The following is a 13,942-nucleotide window of genomic DNA, read 5'->3' as shown; positions in this document are numbered from 1 at the left end:
TATTTCTTTGGGGAGAAAAAGGAATCTTTAATCACTTTTATGTGCTGCTTATCCACTATAGTTTATTTAATGGGAATCACTGTTCATAACTTTTATATAATGACTGATCATGAAAAGTTTATAATTTAAATGTATAGAAGGCACTCTTGTCAGCTTTCATGATTACCACTGGAACCACATCACATCAGAATAACTTTCTGCTGATGTACAGTTGTGGTTTTGATACACATGCAACAGTGTACCCAGTCAGAATAACAGCAGATTTTCCACCTTAAACAAAAACAATGACAAAAAAAAAAAAAAGTAAGGAAAAAAAAACCCCACCAGCAACCAACTTTATAAGGTTAATCAAATATTCACTTTTCTACCAAAACCAATACAATACAATAAGTACAGTTTCTGGTGTTGAAAACAATAATTTAAACATTTTAAAAGCCACATAAGTATTAGTAAAATTTACTAGGTTCGAGAGGAATTCAAGAAAAGATGTTTTTACATGTCAGACTTCAGATACGTGATTCGCATTTTAGTGTTATTCAGAGAATACGTATTTTTTCCTGTTCCTTGAAGAAGCTTATCTTGATGTTTATGTGAACCTAACACAATAAGCCACAAATGTGGGGCATATTGTCAGTAAAATAGAATATAGAATTTGTTTTAAAAGACTTGCATTACTTAAGTTATCATTTATAAAATATATTGTTAAGTTGTTATTTCCTTTTTTTTTCCCCATAACTGATACCATTTTGGATATATATTTGAAAAATGCAGCTATGATTTGGCTTTGTGCTGTTGAGTTTCTCAATTTCAGGACATTTATACGAAGGCAACACTTCATAGAAATCCCTGTTATGTCCTGGTCCGGTGTGTTAGATGACAATCACTTGTCCCTGAACTCAGTTTGTGATTTATTCTGGTATGAGTTGCCAGGGGAAGACCTTGATATTGTAATGTTAGTATGTATTTTCCCTGTTTATAAAGTCAACAAAACACCTCTTCTGCAAGTGACATTTTGTTGTCAAATATGACATGCTAGTGCTGCTGCCTAGATTGTAGGAAAGTAATGGATAAGAGTGTTAGTAAAATAATTATAGAAGAGAGTTCTTGGTTTAAATAGTTATCTGAAGTTATTAATGTTAATGTCACTGAGAAAAAAATATGTGCAGAAGATCCAGTGTAGATAAATTCTTCCATTTCATCTTCAGAATGGATCTGATGTGATTGATGCAATACTTTCCATATTGAAGAGCAGGCAAAATGAAATTGTTTCTCTTAATTGCACGAGTTGCAGAGGTGCACCAAGTCAAACTCTATGGAACTTTATGGAATGGACTAAGAACTTTATGGAGGCTACTGAAAGCTGCAAGCCTTGAGCTAATGTTTAGACTTTGCCATTTGCACTTACCTTCACTGCAATTTGTAATCCTTTTAGAGCACAAGAATGCTGACGTAGAATTGGAAGAGGAATTTCAGTCTGTTCTTCATGAAGCTCTCCATTCCCAGCCTGGTAATACATTAGCACTTAGAAATCACTGAAGAGTAATAATAATACTGCCATAGGCTAGATGAATCTCGGAGTCTGGTTTTGGTATGCACTTAAAGCACTTTTGCCTGCACAAAGCATTCTACTCAGCTAATTTGTCATTTTCAAGAAAATTCAGAAAGTTCAGACACCAAATCTTAAAACTGTGGTCTCTTACCCAGGGGTGTTTGGCAGCAGTAGCTTAAATCAGCCAGTTGATAAAAACTTTCTCAAAATACTGTGTAGAGTGGAAGAATGGGTAAACAGAGATGGCTTTTATGGTGATTCTCTCCATGAGCAAAGAAGGCACTGGCAAGTCAGTGCGGATACTTTGGGTTTATACTGCTGTAAGGTACAAACAAGTCATCTGGTCGCCCTCCTCATCCCCTTCAGGGACTAGTTGAAAAACGTGAAGGGTATGCTGAAGACTGAATATTTGCTGATAATAGAATTTACCAAAGAGTATGTATTCTCTAACAATCTGTATTATTGATCAGGAGAGAGACACGAGGATGTAGTTGAAAGTATAAATGACCAGTGGCAAGTGAAGGAAGAAATACCTGGAGAAACTATTGAAGCACCTACAACAGATGATTTGCTCAGAGAATTAGAGAATGAAATGCCAGAAGCATATGAGACGCCAGACTCAGTTCAGAAAGGTATCTGAATGACTAAATATATTTAAAATTAAATTTTGCCAAAAATAAGGATAGACGAAAGGAAATATGTCTCATTAAAAACCTGATTCTTGATTTCTACGTGCAATACTTAGCAAATGTCAACACGGCAAGTATTATTTAGCAGATAAATATTTTTAAAATCAAAATGGGATATTTTAATGCCATGTGTTTTGGAACCCAGGTAATTATATATTTTTGTTTACTTACTGTATATTGGCTTGCAACCAAACAAATTAATCTGTGCTCCAACTATGCATATTTCCCCTCTGTAGAGGGACTTCTATAATATCTGTATGGAGTCTGCTTCTCAACTTTCTAGCTTATTAAACTAAATTTTAAGAGTTTATTAGCACAGACTTTTGTAGACAGACTTATTCTCACTCTACTTTCCTCTAATGTGGATCTCTTAAGAGAATGTTATATATGAACTATATTGCAAGTCCTGCTGAGAACATAACATCATATAAAGAAGGTGCTCATAATATTCTGTTATAGGGTGTGCGGTATCATGTATTGAGTTAAAAAGTTTAAAGTGTGTAAATACATGTTTGTTTCTCAGATGCCGATCTTTTGGCAGATGAACTTGAAGTGATAGAGCCTGAACCATATGAAGCTCTAGGTATAATTTTGTTTTTCCAAACATGGTAATATTGGTTTTCTGCCTACATGTAGCAAATTGTATGAGAAAGCAAAATGGAAAAGGCTAGACTGGTTTAGTAATCCGTAATTTTGAATTTTTTTTTTTCTCCAAACAACTGTTTTTTGATTGTCTTGGATGTTTTTACTCTGACTGAGATGACATATTTGCCATTGCAAATGGTTCTTAAAAAGAATGGATGATAGGTATGGAAACTTTGCTTTCATTTGTGCAACAACTTCATTTTTAGTTTTTTATGTGTTTCTGTCTTTGTGTATGATTGGATCTGGATAAGCAAGAGATCTGTGTTTGTACAGTCTTAAGAAAGAGAGAATGAGATATATTGCTTATATTACTATCTTCTTATAGTCTACAATGCTAAGGTCCTTCTAGCCTGTTATTCTTGTCATTAGTCAGAAACCTGTGTTCTCACATAGAACCTGTCACCTTTCAGAAGCATCCAGTTTGTAACCTTCCCTTCAGGACTGATTGTTTCTTTATGGCAGATTATACTATTGGAGAGTGAGTCAGCACCAAGGACTTTGTTCTGAGCTATCCTTGACACTGTCTTTCTGCACACCCTAATTCATCTTTCAAACTTCGTGAAATTTGGCCTGGACTAATCCAATTAGCTTATAGTTATCTTCATATTGTTTGATACTACATACAATGGCATTAGCTCATCTTTCCCATTATGAAGAAACATTAGGTGGATATTACAATTTCCCTGCTATCTGATAAGTATTTTCTTCTAGATGATAATAACGCTTCTTTATAATACACGCAACCTCATTAGACATTGATTTCTTTTTGGACTAGGCTTCTTACCTTTGGCTCAATGTTAGTTCTGAACTTCATAGTTTTGTTTGATGCCAAATAGGAAAGAAAAATAATTTTATTTGTTTGATACAGCTAAAACTGCTTATTCCTATCTTCTTGGGAGATTACTGCTTTCCAGTTACTGATTTAGAATCCAAGCTGCAATGCTTCCAAAGTAAAAGGATAGTTACTTTACCTTCAATACCATGTGTTGTCAGGTGTATCATACTGAGTGTATTAATAACATCACAAAAAATTATAGTGACAGAAGAAAATAATCCATGTATTTAGCTATGCAATGAAAAGAAGTAAATTGCTCTAAATCTGTGATGCCAGAAGTAAATGTACAGATTTCTCAAGGTGTGATTTCTGGCTCTTATCTTGTCTTCTGTCTTGTCTATCTCTTATCTTGTCTTCTGTAGATCACCACCAGTGGTCCTCCTGTAGCTACTTTAGAACTTTGAGGATAAGGGAAGATTACATTTTTTTTAAATTAATATTAGAAGATCTATTAAAAAATATTCATGGAGACTAATGGCTCTCATGGATATAGTTTTCATACTGAGGGTATAACAGAGGACTGACAGGTGACCCACCACTAAGAGGTGGCCCAACACCTTCCATTGGATTGCCATGTGTCAGGTTGCACGTGTCTGTAAGGTTTTAATTTGTCAGTTTTCAACTAGGGAGCTACACTTAACAATTGACAAGACACACCGTGGATGCAAGTTAAAATAATTGAGTATTAAAAACACTTCATATTTTTAATTTCAAACTTTATTTTTCATATTTAATTTACAGTTTCAGATGAATATGTTATGACTGTGGAAGAGACAGTAAGTGATCCAGAAGCACCAGGTTTGTATATTTTAATGAGTTCAGATTATAATATAATCACTTACACTTTTTTAAACGTGCTTCAAAGTAATGCGTCGTGTTGACTAAGTCACAGTTTTATTTTCAAACCATTTTTTGTGTAGTTTCAAATAAGCCTGATTTTTGCAGCTGTGTTACCATTGCAGTTGTGAACACAATACTCCACAAATCCAATCCACAAATACTTACTTAAATATCTTGTTCTGTCCAGAGTCTCTCAGTCTAATCAATGGATTGTCAAAGACCTACTTGTATTCCTAATTTTAAGCCCAGATACAAATATGCATGAATTTATCTTGTGTGACTTAGTGTAGCTCCTGGATGTGTTTTACAATGCAGCTGTCACTTTCAAATCAAACATTGTAGTATTAACTCAGTATGTTTAGTTCTGTTATTCTTGAGCTAAATATGTGATGTTTTTAACTTCTCTTGTGCTATTTAGCTGTTGCATGAAAATTTGATTAGAATATAAAATATGAAATATTTTTATTTAAGGTGACTCTGAGCTAATGCTAGAAGATGCTATTGAACATTACACAGGTACAGTCCAAAGTCTTACTTATTTTTATTGCAGTTTTATTGAATTGTGGCCCCAAACCAAGACAAAAAAAAACCCCAAAACATTGGAACTTATAGATAGCATTGGTTCCTTAGTAAGTTATTACATCTATATTTTTATTTACATTCTGAAAAAATACAGAGATCTACATGTAATACTTTTCTGTACGTCAGCCAAATGGGCAGAATAATATTTTGTGGGTTACATTTCCAGGAGAATGGATATTTGTATTTTAAATTGCATATAAATGTTTCTGTGAGTAAAAAATAAATTGAATTTGCCAGGGACGTTGAAGTTAGTGTGGCAAGTATCAGAAAAAAAGTAGTAAAATCTTTCTTTTTTGAAAGCAAACAAGCTATAACAAGTGGATTCCAAAATTCCACTGTAGAAGTCTGCTGTATATAGAAATGATTTATGAGTATTTCAATTCTGAATTGTAGGTAATTTGTAGATTATTTCATGAACTGTATAATAAAAGCCTATTGATAGTGCTTTATCTTTTTAAAGTCTATCTTGTGATGCCAGAAAATGATTCGGTTCTTTTCACAGGATCTTTTAGAAATCTTCACCTTTGTTGAATTCTTACTAACTTTAATACAGTATAAAATACTATAGTTTAGAATATCTCTTTTGTCCTGAATAAACTTGACACTGTGTTATTTGTGTGTATTTATTGCCTCAAAATTCTATGAATTTTCATATTGATTTTTTTTTTCTTTAAACAGAGAATGGAGTGCCTGAGGATGATAATGAAGACCATGGTATGACAACTGCTGTATTTAGTGAAATGACAGTACCAAAGTCTTTCGTTAATATGAAAGTGAAATTACTTTGTCTTAAAATTTTCTATGCTGTCACATTACTTTGCAAGTTCTCAATTAAGGGGTTTGTTTTTATTGTTTAACCCCATATGTATGTAACCAATCAACAGTCCTTAACACTGGAGCAAGTGTAGAATATGCGTCTAGGTTATTTTATTACCTTGACATTAGCTCCAAAACTGCAGTTCACATCCACAAGAAGATTCACTTTAAAGCTTCAGATGCAAATGTCTGAGAAATGAGCAGATGTAGAAGCTTCTCTTTTCTAGAGTCAGCGTGTCTTCTCCATCTCTATCAGATGTGTTTCCCCTCTTCTGGCAGACTCTCTGATGTAATATTTTCTCCAATCCTGGTGCTTTCTAGAATTCTCAGAAAGCTGAGAGGGCAGTGCCAAGATGATTGTTGGCCAGAGCAGTTGAGTTTCTTTTCCAACTCTTGCTTTGTAAGACTTGGTTCTTAACTCAGATCAGCAACCAGCTCTAATAAGATTGCAGTTCCTGTAATCACTTCTACCTTGCCCTGTTGTCGTGGTTTGAACTTGATTGGCAGCCAAACACTACGCAGCCGCTCGCTCACCCTCCCCCTGCCTGGGGGATGACGAAGACAATTGGAGGGATAAATGGAGACTTGTAGTTTGAGATAAAAACAGTTTAGTAATTGTAATAAAATAAACCAACAACAATAATTGAAGGTACAAATGGGTAATGCACAATGCGATTGCTCACCACCCACTGACTGATACCCAGCCTGTTCCCGACTAGTGATCCCGAAATACCAATATCCTGCAATTGCAATCCTGGCAATGAGAGAGAACCCCCTCTTTCATGGCCACCCCTTCTTTATATACTGAGCATGACATTACATGATATGGAATATTTAATTGGCTAATTTAGGTCCAGTGCTCTGACCGTGCTCCCTCCTGGCCTCTTGTACACCTGCGCACGGGCAGGACATGAGTTGGAAAGTCCTTGACCTCTTAGCAACAGCTGAAAACATCAGTGTATTATCAGCATTCTTCTCATACCAAATCCAAAACATAGCACTATTCTAGCTACTAAGAAGAAAAATTAACTATATCCCAGCTGAAACCAGGACGATGGTGTTGGGAGAAACTGAAGGCCTGTGGTAAGCTGCACCCACTTTGTCTGTCTAGCGTATTGAAAGGAGGAACCATTTCTTCATACCTTCTGCAGTTATTGCTAGTGCTAAAAATTCTTCAGTTGAAATGAGTGCATGGCCCCACAGTGAAGTATATAAATGGATTGATGTAATTACATGATGAAGAGTTTTATACAGTTTGTAGCAGTGAAACTAGAAAAAAAGGCAAGTTTGAGATTTTTCATCAAAAGTGAAAAGTTCTGGATTTTTTTTTAAGACTATGCTGTAAGAACTCTTTTTTTAAAAAAGATGGATGGGGAGCCAAGTGACTGTTAGTGCCTTTTAAGAGAAAACAATAGTATAAAGATTTATTTTTTTTAAATCTTATGTAAATAATCTTTTTCTGATGTGGGCTAGTGCCTATTAAGATAATGAAATTATCCAAAACACTGGATGAACATTGAACTTTATTTCTAAAATTCACAGTAAATGTATATTGAAAATTTAGACAATTAATGGATAGCATTTTGTCTGCTTTCAGACATTACCTGAAGTAATAAATATTCTTAACCTATTTCTTCTTCAGAGTTACAAAAATTAAACTGGCTCTTTTCTCAAAGATTAGGAATGTAGGTGAATTATTATAATTGTACAGAATGATAGCTTTCTTGTTGTCATCGTAGTTTTCAGTATTTCATCTGTGTAGAGAGAAATGCTTGAAATTTCAGCATTATGTTCAATTTGGTATTTGGTTTATGTCTGGAATTTCTAATACAAGCTCCAGTAAAGGTTCACATATCTATTCAGGCCCCAAAACTGGAGGAACTCTTTGAGAGTTTTGCATTTATCAGTAAAGAAATGAACTGGATGCTTAACCAAATTTTTAGGGTACTTTGTGCATAGGAACCATCCAGGAACTTTATTTTTCTTTCCTTTCAGAACCAAAACATGAAAAGCAGACTGAGACTGAAGATACAGGTATATACATATATATATGTATGTATATGTGTGTGTGTGTGTGTATGTGTGTGGGGTGTATGTATACTCCCACACACATCACCCCATGTATATATATTTATATATATGGAACATATTAGAAAATCTTTGTTTTGTATGTAATTAAAGTAGAAATACCTGTAAATAAATGTTATTTGGAATATAAATGCTTTTCAAAATCAGAGAAATGTTTTGGAAAATTTAGTATAAAAATAATTAATCCTGCTGTTTAAATACACTGAAATATGTAATCTGTGTGATCTTCAATCATGGTATATTGCCAATTATGGCAAAAGTGAGTTACAGTCTGTGTAGTTATGAAGTTAGTTTTTTGACTATGAACTGGGACACCTTTTAATTATACCATCCTCAAGGATTCATCTTTAAGGTCTCAAGTCACCTGGGGTCTCAAGTGACAGAAAGTGGGACATATGAGGCTTTTTGTGGACATCTGGAAGACAGTAGTTCAGCATAGACACTCAGCTTTGCTGCCCGCTGTGAGCCTTACTCATAACCTTCTACCCAGTGCTTAAGATCATTCAAAATTTACAGGCTGTTTATACTAGTTTGGTTTTGATGCTTACTTTTTGCTAGTGTCTTTGTCTAGTTAGCAGAAGTGGTTAAAAAATTGTCTGTTTGCAGTCTTCTCTCTGGGTCCCATATACTTTTGTTGTCTTGGAATACCAGCTCTTTTGAGAGTCAACTGAGACAGCAGATTGAAAAATGCACAATTATTTAGTTTAGAATGAAGTCAAGAAATTCTCTAGTGTAAATAAATTGTAAGTATCTCTTTTGTCACATTTGCGATCATAAGCTTAAGAGGACAGTCAAATGAGTTAAAAGGTGCTATATTGAAAGAAAATAAAAATAATTTATTCTTCTGTGGAATCCATAATTTAAGTTGAACTTGCTCATTGTGCTCAGGAATGGGAGTAGGACCCACCAAGGCATTGCACATTTATCCAAACAAAAAGACTTTTAAAGTAGAAGTTTGTAGGGTTTTTTGGTTTGTTTTTTAATGTGTGTAGCAGATGGAGTCAATGCTGCAAAAGGTGAAAGTGGGGATACTGATTATGCTTAGAAAGATTAAGGAGTGTTTTTAAAATTTCAGTTTTTAAAGTTACTGGGTCTTAATCCAAACAACATCTGTTCAAAAGGTGCAATTTTGAAATATTTACCTAATGAATACAGCAACTCTTTAGTGAAACAGGGAAAGAAAATTTAAGAAGTAATTTCTTATTTCCCTCAAATTCATCAAATTTCCTGTTTGTTCACAGTTAAACATGGTGTGCTAGCTGTATTCTTCTGTGTTGTATGTAAGTTTCATCAGTTGAGGGCTTGACTTCATTATTGCTCTGAATTTAATGTTTTCTTAGCTGGTGAGGACCTGGAGGAGGTGAATGAAGCCACAGAGCCAGGTATATATTTTGTAATTGTGACCTTAAAGTGGTTTGATGAAATATATGCATTTTGAAATCCAATGTTAAAAAACAACAACCGCTGATTATATACTTTTTATACTTTCTCTTATAGATGAAATTATTGAAGATACTGATAAAGAGCTGTCAGGTATGAGTTTTTATAGTTTGTGAAAGAAAACATTTTTTCTTCCATTTTTATTTGTTAATATAATTAAAAAACAAAAATTGAACCAGAGAAATGTGCTATATAGAATCATAGAACAGTTTAGCTTTAAAGATCATCTGGTCCAACCCCTACACCTTCCACTAGATCAGGTTGCTCAAAGCCCCATCCAGCCTGACGTTGAACACTTTCAGGGATGGGGCATCCACAACTTCTCTGGGCAACCTGTGCCAGTGTCTCACCACCCTCACAGTGAAGAACTTCTTCCTTATAACCAAGGGCTGCTCTCAAGCTCTTCATCCCCCAGTCTGTACTGATACTGGAGATTGTCCTGACCCAGGTGCAGGACCTTACATTTGGCCTTGTTGAACTTCATGACATCTTATGAAGTACTTACGAGCTTCAATTTGAGGAATGGATTATGTTAATGTCTCGCATTACTACTAAAAAAGATTCAGTTGTAAATTTTTGTTTCTTGTGCTGGTGTCAGAGAATTTTAAATGACTACTGGGTCAAATGTAATTCAAAGACTTGCTCTGAGAAGGTAAAAATATAATTAAGCAAGATTTTTTTCCAGACATGACATGACATGTGTATAGGATTTGAGGCTATATTTATTTAGGTTTTCCATTTGAAAAATGTGTTCTAATATAATTAAATGGGGAAAAAAACATTATTGTTTTACACAAATAACAATTGTAAACAAAATCACTTTTAGGGGGTGTAATAGCACTGGAAGTCAGTAACAAAGAGGAGCTAAACTTTTGGACATGAAATATATTCAGTACCTTTTTTCTACTCTTAAGTTAACTTAGTTGGTTGTTCGGCAGTTTGTCTTCCTTTTTGTTTGATACTAACTTGATTGGGTGGCTGATGGGGAATAAAAACAAAATTGTGAACATACTGTGTGTAACTTTCAACACTTATTTTCTTTGTTACAGTAGAAAGTAAGCATACAGAAGATGTGGCCACTGAACCAGAGCAATCAGGTTTGTATATTATCTTTTGCATAAGTTTGCTACTTTAAAAAAAAAATCAAAAAATGAGAATGATATATGTCATAGAATAGAATTCTATACTGAAAAAAAAAAACCCCAACATTCGTAACTTTTTCTGCAGCTTTTTTCTTACAAGGATAAACAACTGTGTCGTTTGATTCTTGAGGTTTTAATGACAATATTTTAGTAGCTTACAGAGTACTCTTCAGTTTAGAAGCTGAGAGTGCTCCCAGTTCAGAAAAACTTACAGCAATAAAAATGGCCATATTAGGTCATGGGAAGCTAGTCAGTAGTGCATACTCAAGAAAGAGAGTATATGTAAAAAGAAAGAAAATAAAGTGGAATGTCTCCCCAGCTTTGAGTATTTTACCTATGGGCTTTCCAACTCAGAGAATTTATTTCCCTCTCTTTGATTCTGTTTACCGTCTGCAGCCAGCATCCTGGCTATTCTCAGTTCTTTTCCGGTGAGGCTGACTCCCTCCATGCACATACCTCTCTATTCATGCAACCTTCATTCTATAGCACTTGCTATTACCTTTAGTAATAGCACTTGGTCCCATGTGACATGTCTAATTTAAACATACATATGAAATTAAAAAGAACTGAATTTTGAAGTAAAATATTTCACAATTACAACTGAGAACATAGTAAGTATATGAATGTTTTCTAAGCCCAAGCTGTAGTAGCATGTGAAACTGTGGGAGATTTGTGCTTTGGCTAGTACAATTTCAGAATTTTTAAGTATCATTTTTGAAACTATACAATCCTGCAGTTTATTCATTGGCCTACTAAAGTACTAATACTTCCACTGGAAAAATTCAGCTGAGGAAAATTTGCATCTTACTTCTGCAAAAGTAGTATTACAGAGCACTGTTGATAGGTCACTCTTTTGAGCATAAGGGAAAAATATTCACCTTTTTGTAAATGTTTAGAGAACTGTCCAGTTTGAATTGTTTGTACAATTTTGACTTGCATAAATGCCTGTTCAAGATGAGGATTATTCAAATTATGATTTAGTGGGTGAGTTAATCTTAAATGTTTGGGTTTTTTTCCCAAAAAAAGAAGCTATAGCTACATGGAAAGTTTGCAAACAAATTACTTTGTGAAGAGGAGTGAAGGGATATCATTATTGTCATTTAAAGTTACTTCCTGTTTTTTAAGAAATAGTTTTTGTCTTGTACTGGATAAATGCTAGTAATAATTACTGGGTTATATAGAAGCAGTCCAAATAAAACTGAACAGTTTTAATTTACAACTTTGATTTTAATTATTTGAGACAGACCTAGAAAATTTTGCTGTTAAGGGAAATATAAAATTTCAGGGCTCAAAATATGTGCATGCTTCCTTTCTAGAGTAACTGATCATGTGTGGTGATACTGTCACTTCTCTGTGTATCAGTCAGATCTATTGGAATCCGACTGTGACGCACTCTTTGGGCACTGATCTGGAAGCAGGACTATTTTGTCATGCCATCACATTTTTCTTGACATAACTGATTTTAAGAACAAGAGCACTTCCAGCTCTTCCATCTGTTGCCTGACAGTAGTCAACACAGAGTTTACCAAAACCATTTCTTCTAAATTTGAAGATTGCATATTGTTACATTTAATCTGCTTTTTGGACTTAATTGTTACAAGTTGCTAGTTTGTTCTTTGTAACAAAGTAGTTGTATTGAGTGAAACACTGGGTTGTATCTCTGTGCAGTAAATCACAGAACCTGCAATCCAGGAGCCTGGAGAGCTGTATTATTGTTTTGTTCTCATTAACCTGAGCACCTTTGTGGGTTAGTTAATCTTTGCAATATGCAGAAGCTCTTACGTGGTGTGGTGCCCAGGTAGTTCTGTGGGGTTTTGGTTTTCCTTGCAGGAAAGGAAACTTGGTTCTTGGGCATACCAAAAGCATCCAGAGAAGTGAAAAAACATGGGAGGTCTTTGTGGTTGCCCAGTACAGATTGGAGGCATGGTTTAGTTCATGTTTTAATTTACATGTTGAACCTTAACTGAGGTGGTTTGAAATACTCACATCAATACATAACTGTTGTCTGTGACGTCTTTCTGACCTGTTTATCATAACAGCCACATGGTGTGTTGAAATGTTTGAAGCCACAGGTGTTCATTAATAGATGCCTTATCTAAAAATGTTTTGTTTCATAATGAATATGAAATTTTTTTTAACCAAAGCTTGTAATCAAAGTAGGAAAAAGCAGTAGTTACCTTTGACAGCATAGGCAAGAAGTTCAGCAAAGGTAGTGTTCAGTTGGATTGTTGTGCTTTAAGTTGGAACTGCAGAACAAGAAAAGATGTTTTCTCTTAGAAAATGTAGCTGCTTAGAGTTAAAATAACAAAAAGGCCCTTACAGAACTACTGCAAAATTTCAACAGTAGATAATTCCACTGCACAGTGTCAGTTGTATTGATATGAGGATATTGAGATGATCTCTTGACTTACATACAGTATTTTAAAGCTAAATTCGGAATCCAAGTACCAACTTGAAATCTTTTGGTTTTGTGGACCATATTTCTGTTACTTTTTGTGCTGTAATTAATGTATCTATCTTGCAGCAGTAAATTAATTTCCTACCTTCACAAAAAAAAAAATCTTGTGTATTGTACAGTTGTGGATGGTTTTCCGAATATTTTGTTTAGAATCATAGAATCATTTAGGTTGGAAAAGACATCATCCAGTCCAACTGTAAAACCAACACTGCCAAGTCCGCCACTAAAACATGTCCCTAAGCATGTCTAACATCTTTTAAATACCTCCAGGGATGGTGACACAACCACTTCCCTGGGCAGCCTGTTCCAATGCTTAACAACCCTTTCGATGCAGAAATTTTTCCTAATATCCAGTCTAAACCTCCCCTGGTACAACTTGAGGCTGTTTCCTCTTGTCCTATCATTTGCTACATGAGAAAAGAGACTGACACTTACCCCGCTACAACCTCCTTTCAGGTAGTTGTAGAGAGCAGTAAGGTTTCCCCTGACCCTCCTTTTCCGCAGGCTAAACAACCCCAGTTCCCTCAGCTGCTCCTCATAAGACTTGTGCTCTAGACCCTTCACCAGCTTCGTTGCCCTTCTCTGGACACGCTCCAGGACCTCAATGTCTTTCTTGTGGTGAGGGATAGTGAACACAGGTGAGGTCTCACCAATGCCAAGTACAAAGGGACAATCGCTTCTTTAGCTGCAGGTGGACTTTCAAATAAGATGGTGGAATTGAACCTAGTTGTCCACTCTCATTTTATTGTGATATGAAGAGAGTTCATACTGTTTTTAAACACTGTTAGAATAAAACAAGTTATATTTTATTGAAATAGTATTTATTTTTGATCCTTTCAAAAGGTTTTTTAGATTTAT

At 34.9% G+C, this 13,942-nt stretch overlaps 1 protein-coding gene across 9 annotated transcripts in view; it reads left to right on the top strand.

Annotated features, from left to right (window-relative positions):
* The window catches only part of ASPH (aspartate beta-hydroxylase), a 115,598-nt gene that overhangs the window by 41,810 nt on the left and 59,846 nt on the right, over positions 1-13,942 (top strand). For 7 of the 9 annotated variants that reach the window (XM_074881922.1, XM_074881914.1, XM_074881947.1 and 4 more), the window contains 10 exons: positions 1,433-1,507; positions 2,020-2,181; positions 2,762-2,821; positions 4,460-4,516; positions 5,030-5,074; positions 5,819-5,854; positions 7,952-7,990; positions 9,385-9,426; positions 9,542-9,577; positions 10,534-10,581. In XM_074881922.1, the coding sequence (XP_074738023.1) occupies positions 1,433-1,507; positions 2,020-2,181; positions 2,762-2,821; positions 4,460-4,516; positions 5,030-5,074; positions 5,819-5,854; positions 7,952-7,990; positions 9,385-9,426; positions 9,542-9,577; positions 10,534-10,581 (600 nt within the window). The remainder of the gene's footprint in view (positions 1-1,432; positions 1,508-2,019; positions 2,182-2,761; positions 2,822-4,459; positions 4,517-5,029; positions 5,075-5,818; positions 5,855-7,951; positions 7,991-9,384; positions 9,427-9,541; positions 9,578-10,533; positions 10,582-13,942) is intronic. The other 2 variants (XM_074881889.1, XM_074881905.1) reach the window with 2 other exon arrangements.

This window comes from Strix uralensis, chromosome 1 (assembly GCF_047716275.1).
Source record: "Strix uralensis isolate ZFMK-TIS-50842 chromosome 1, bStrUra1, whole genome shotgun sequence".
NCBI lineage: Eukaryota > Metazoa > Chordata > Aves > Strigiformes > Strigidae > Strix > Strix uralensis.
Note: the sequence above shows the minus strand (reverse complement) of the source record. Positions and strands in the feature narration are given on the sequence as shown.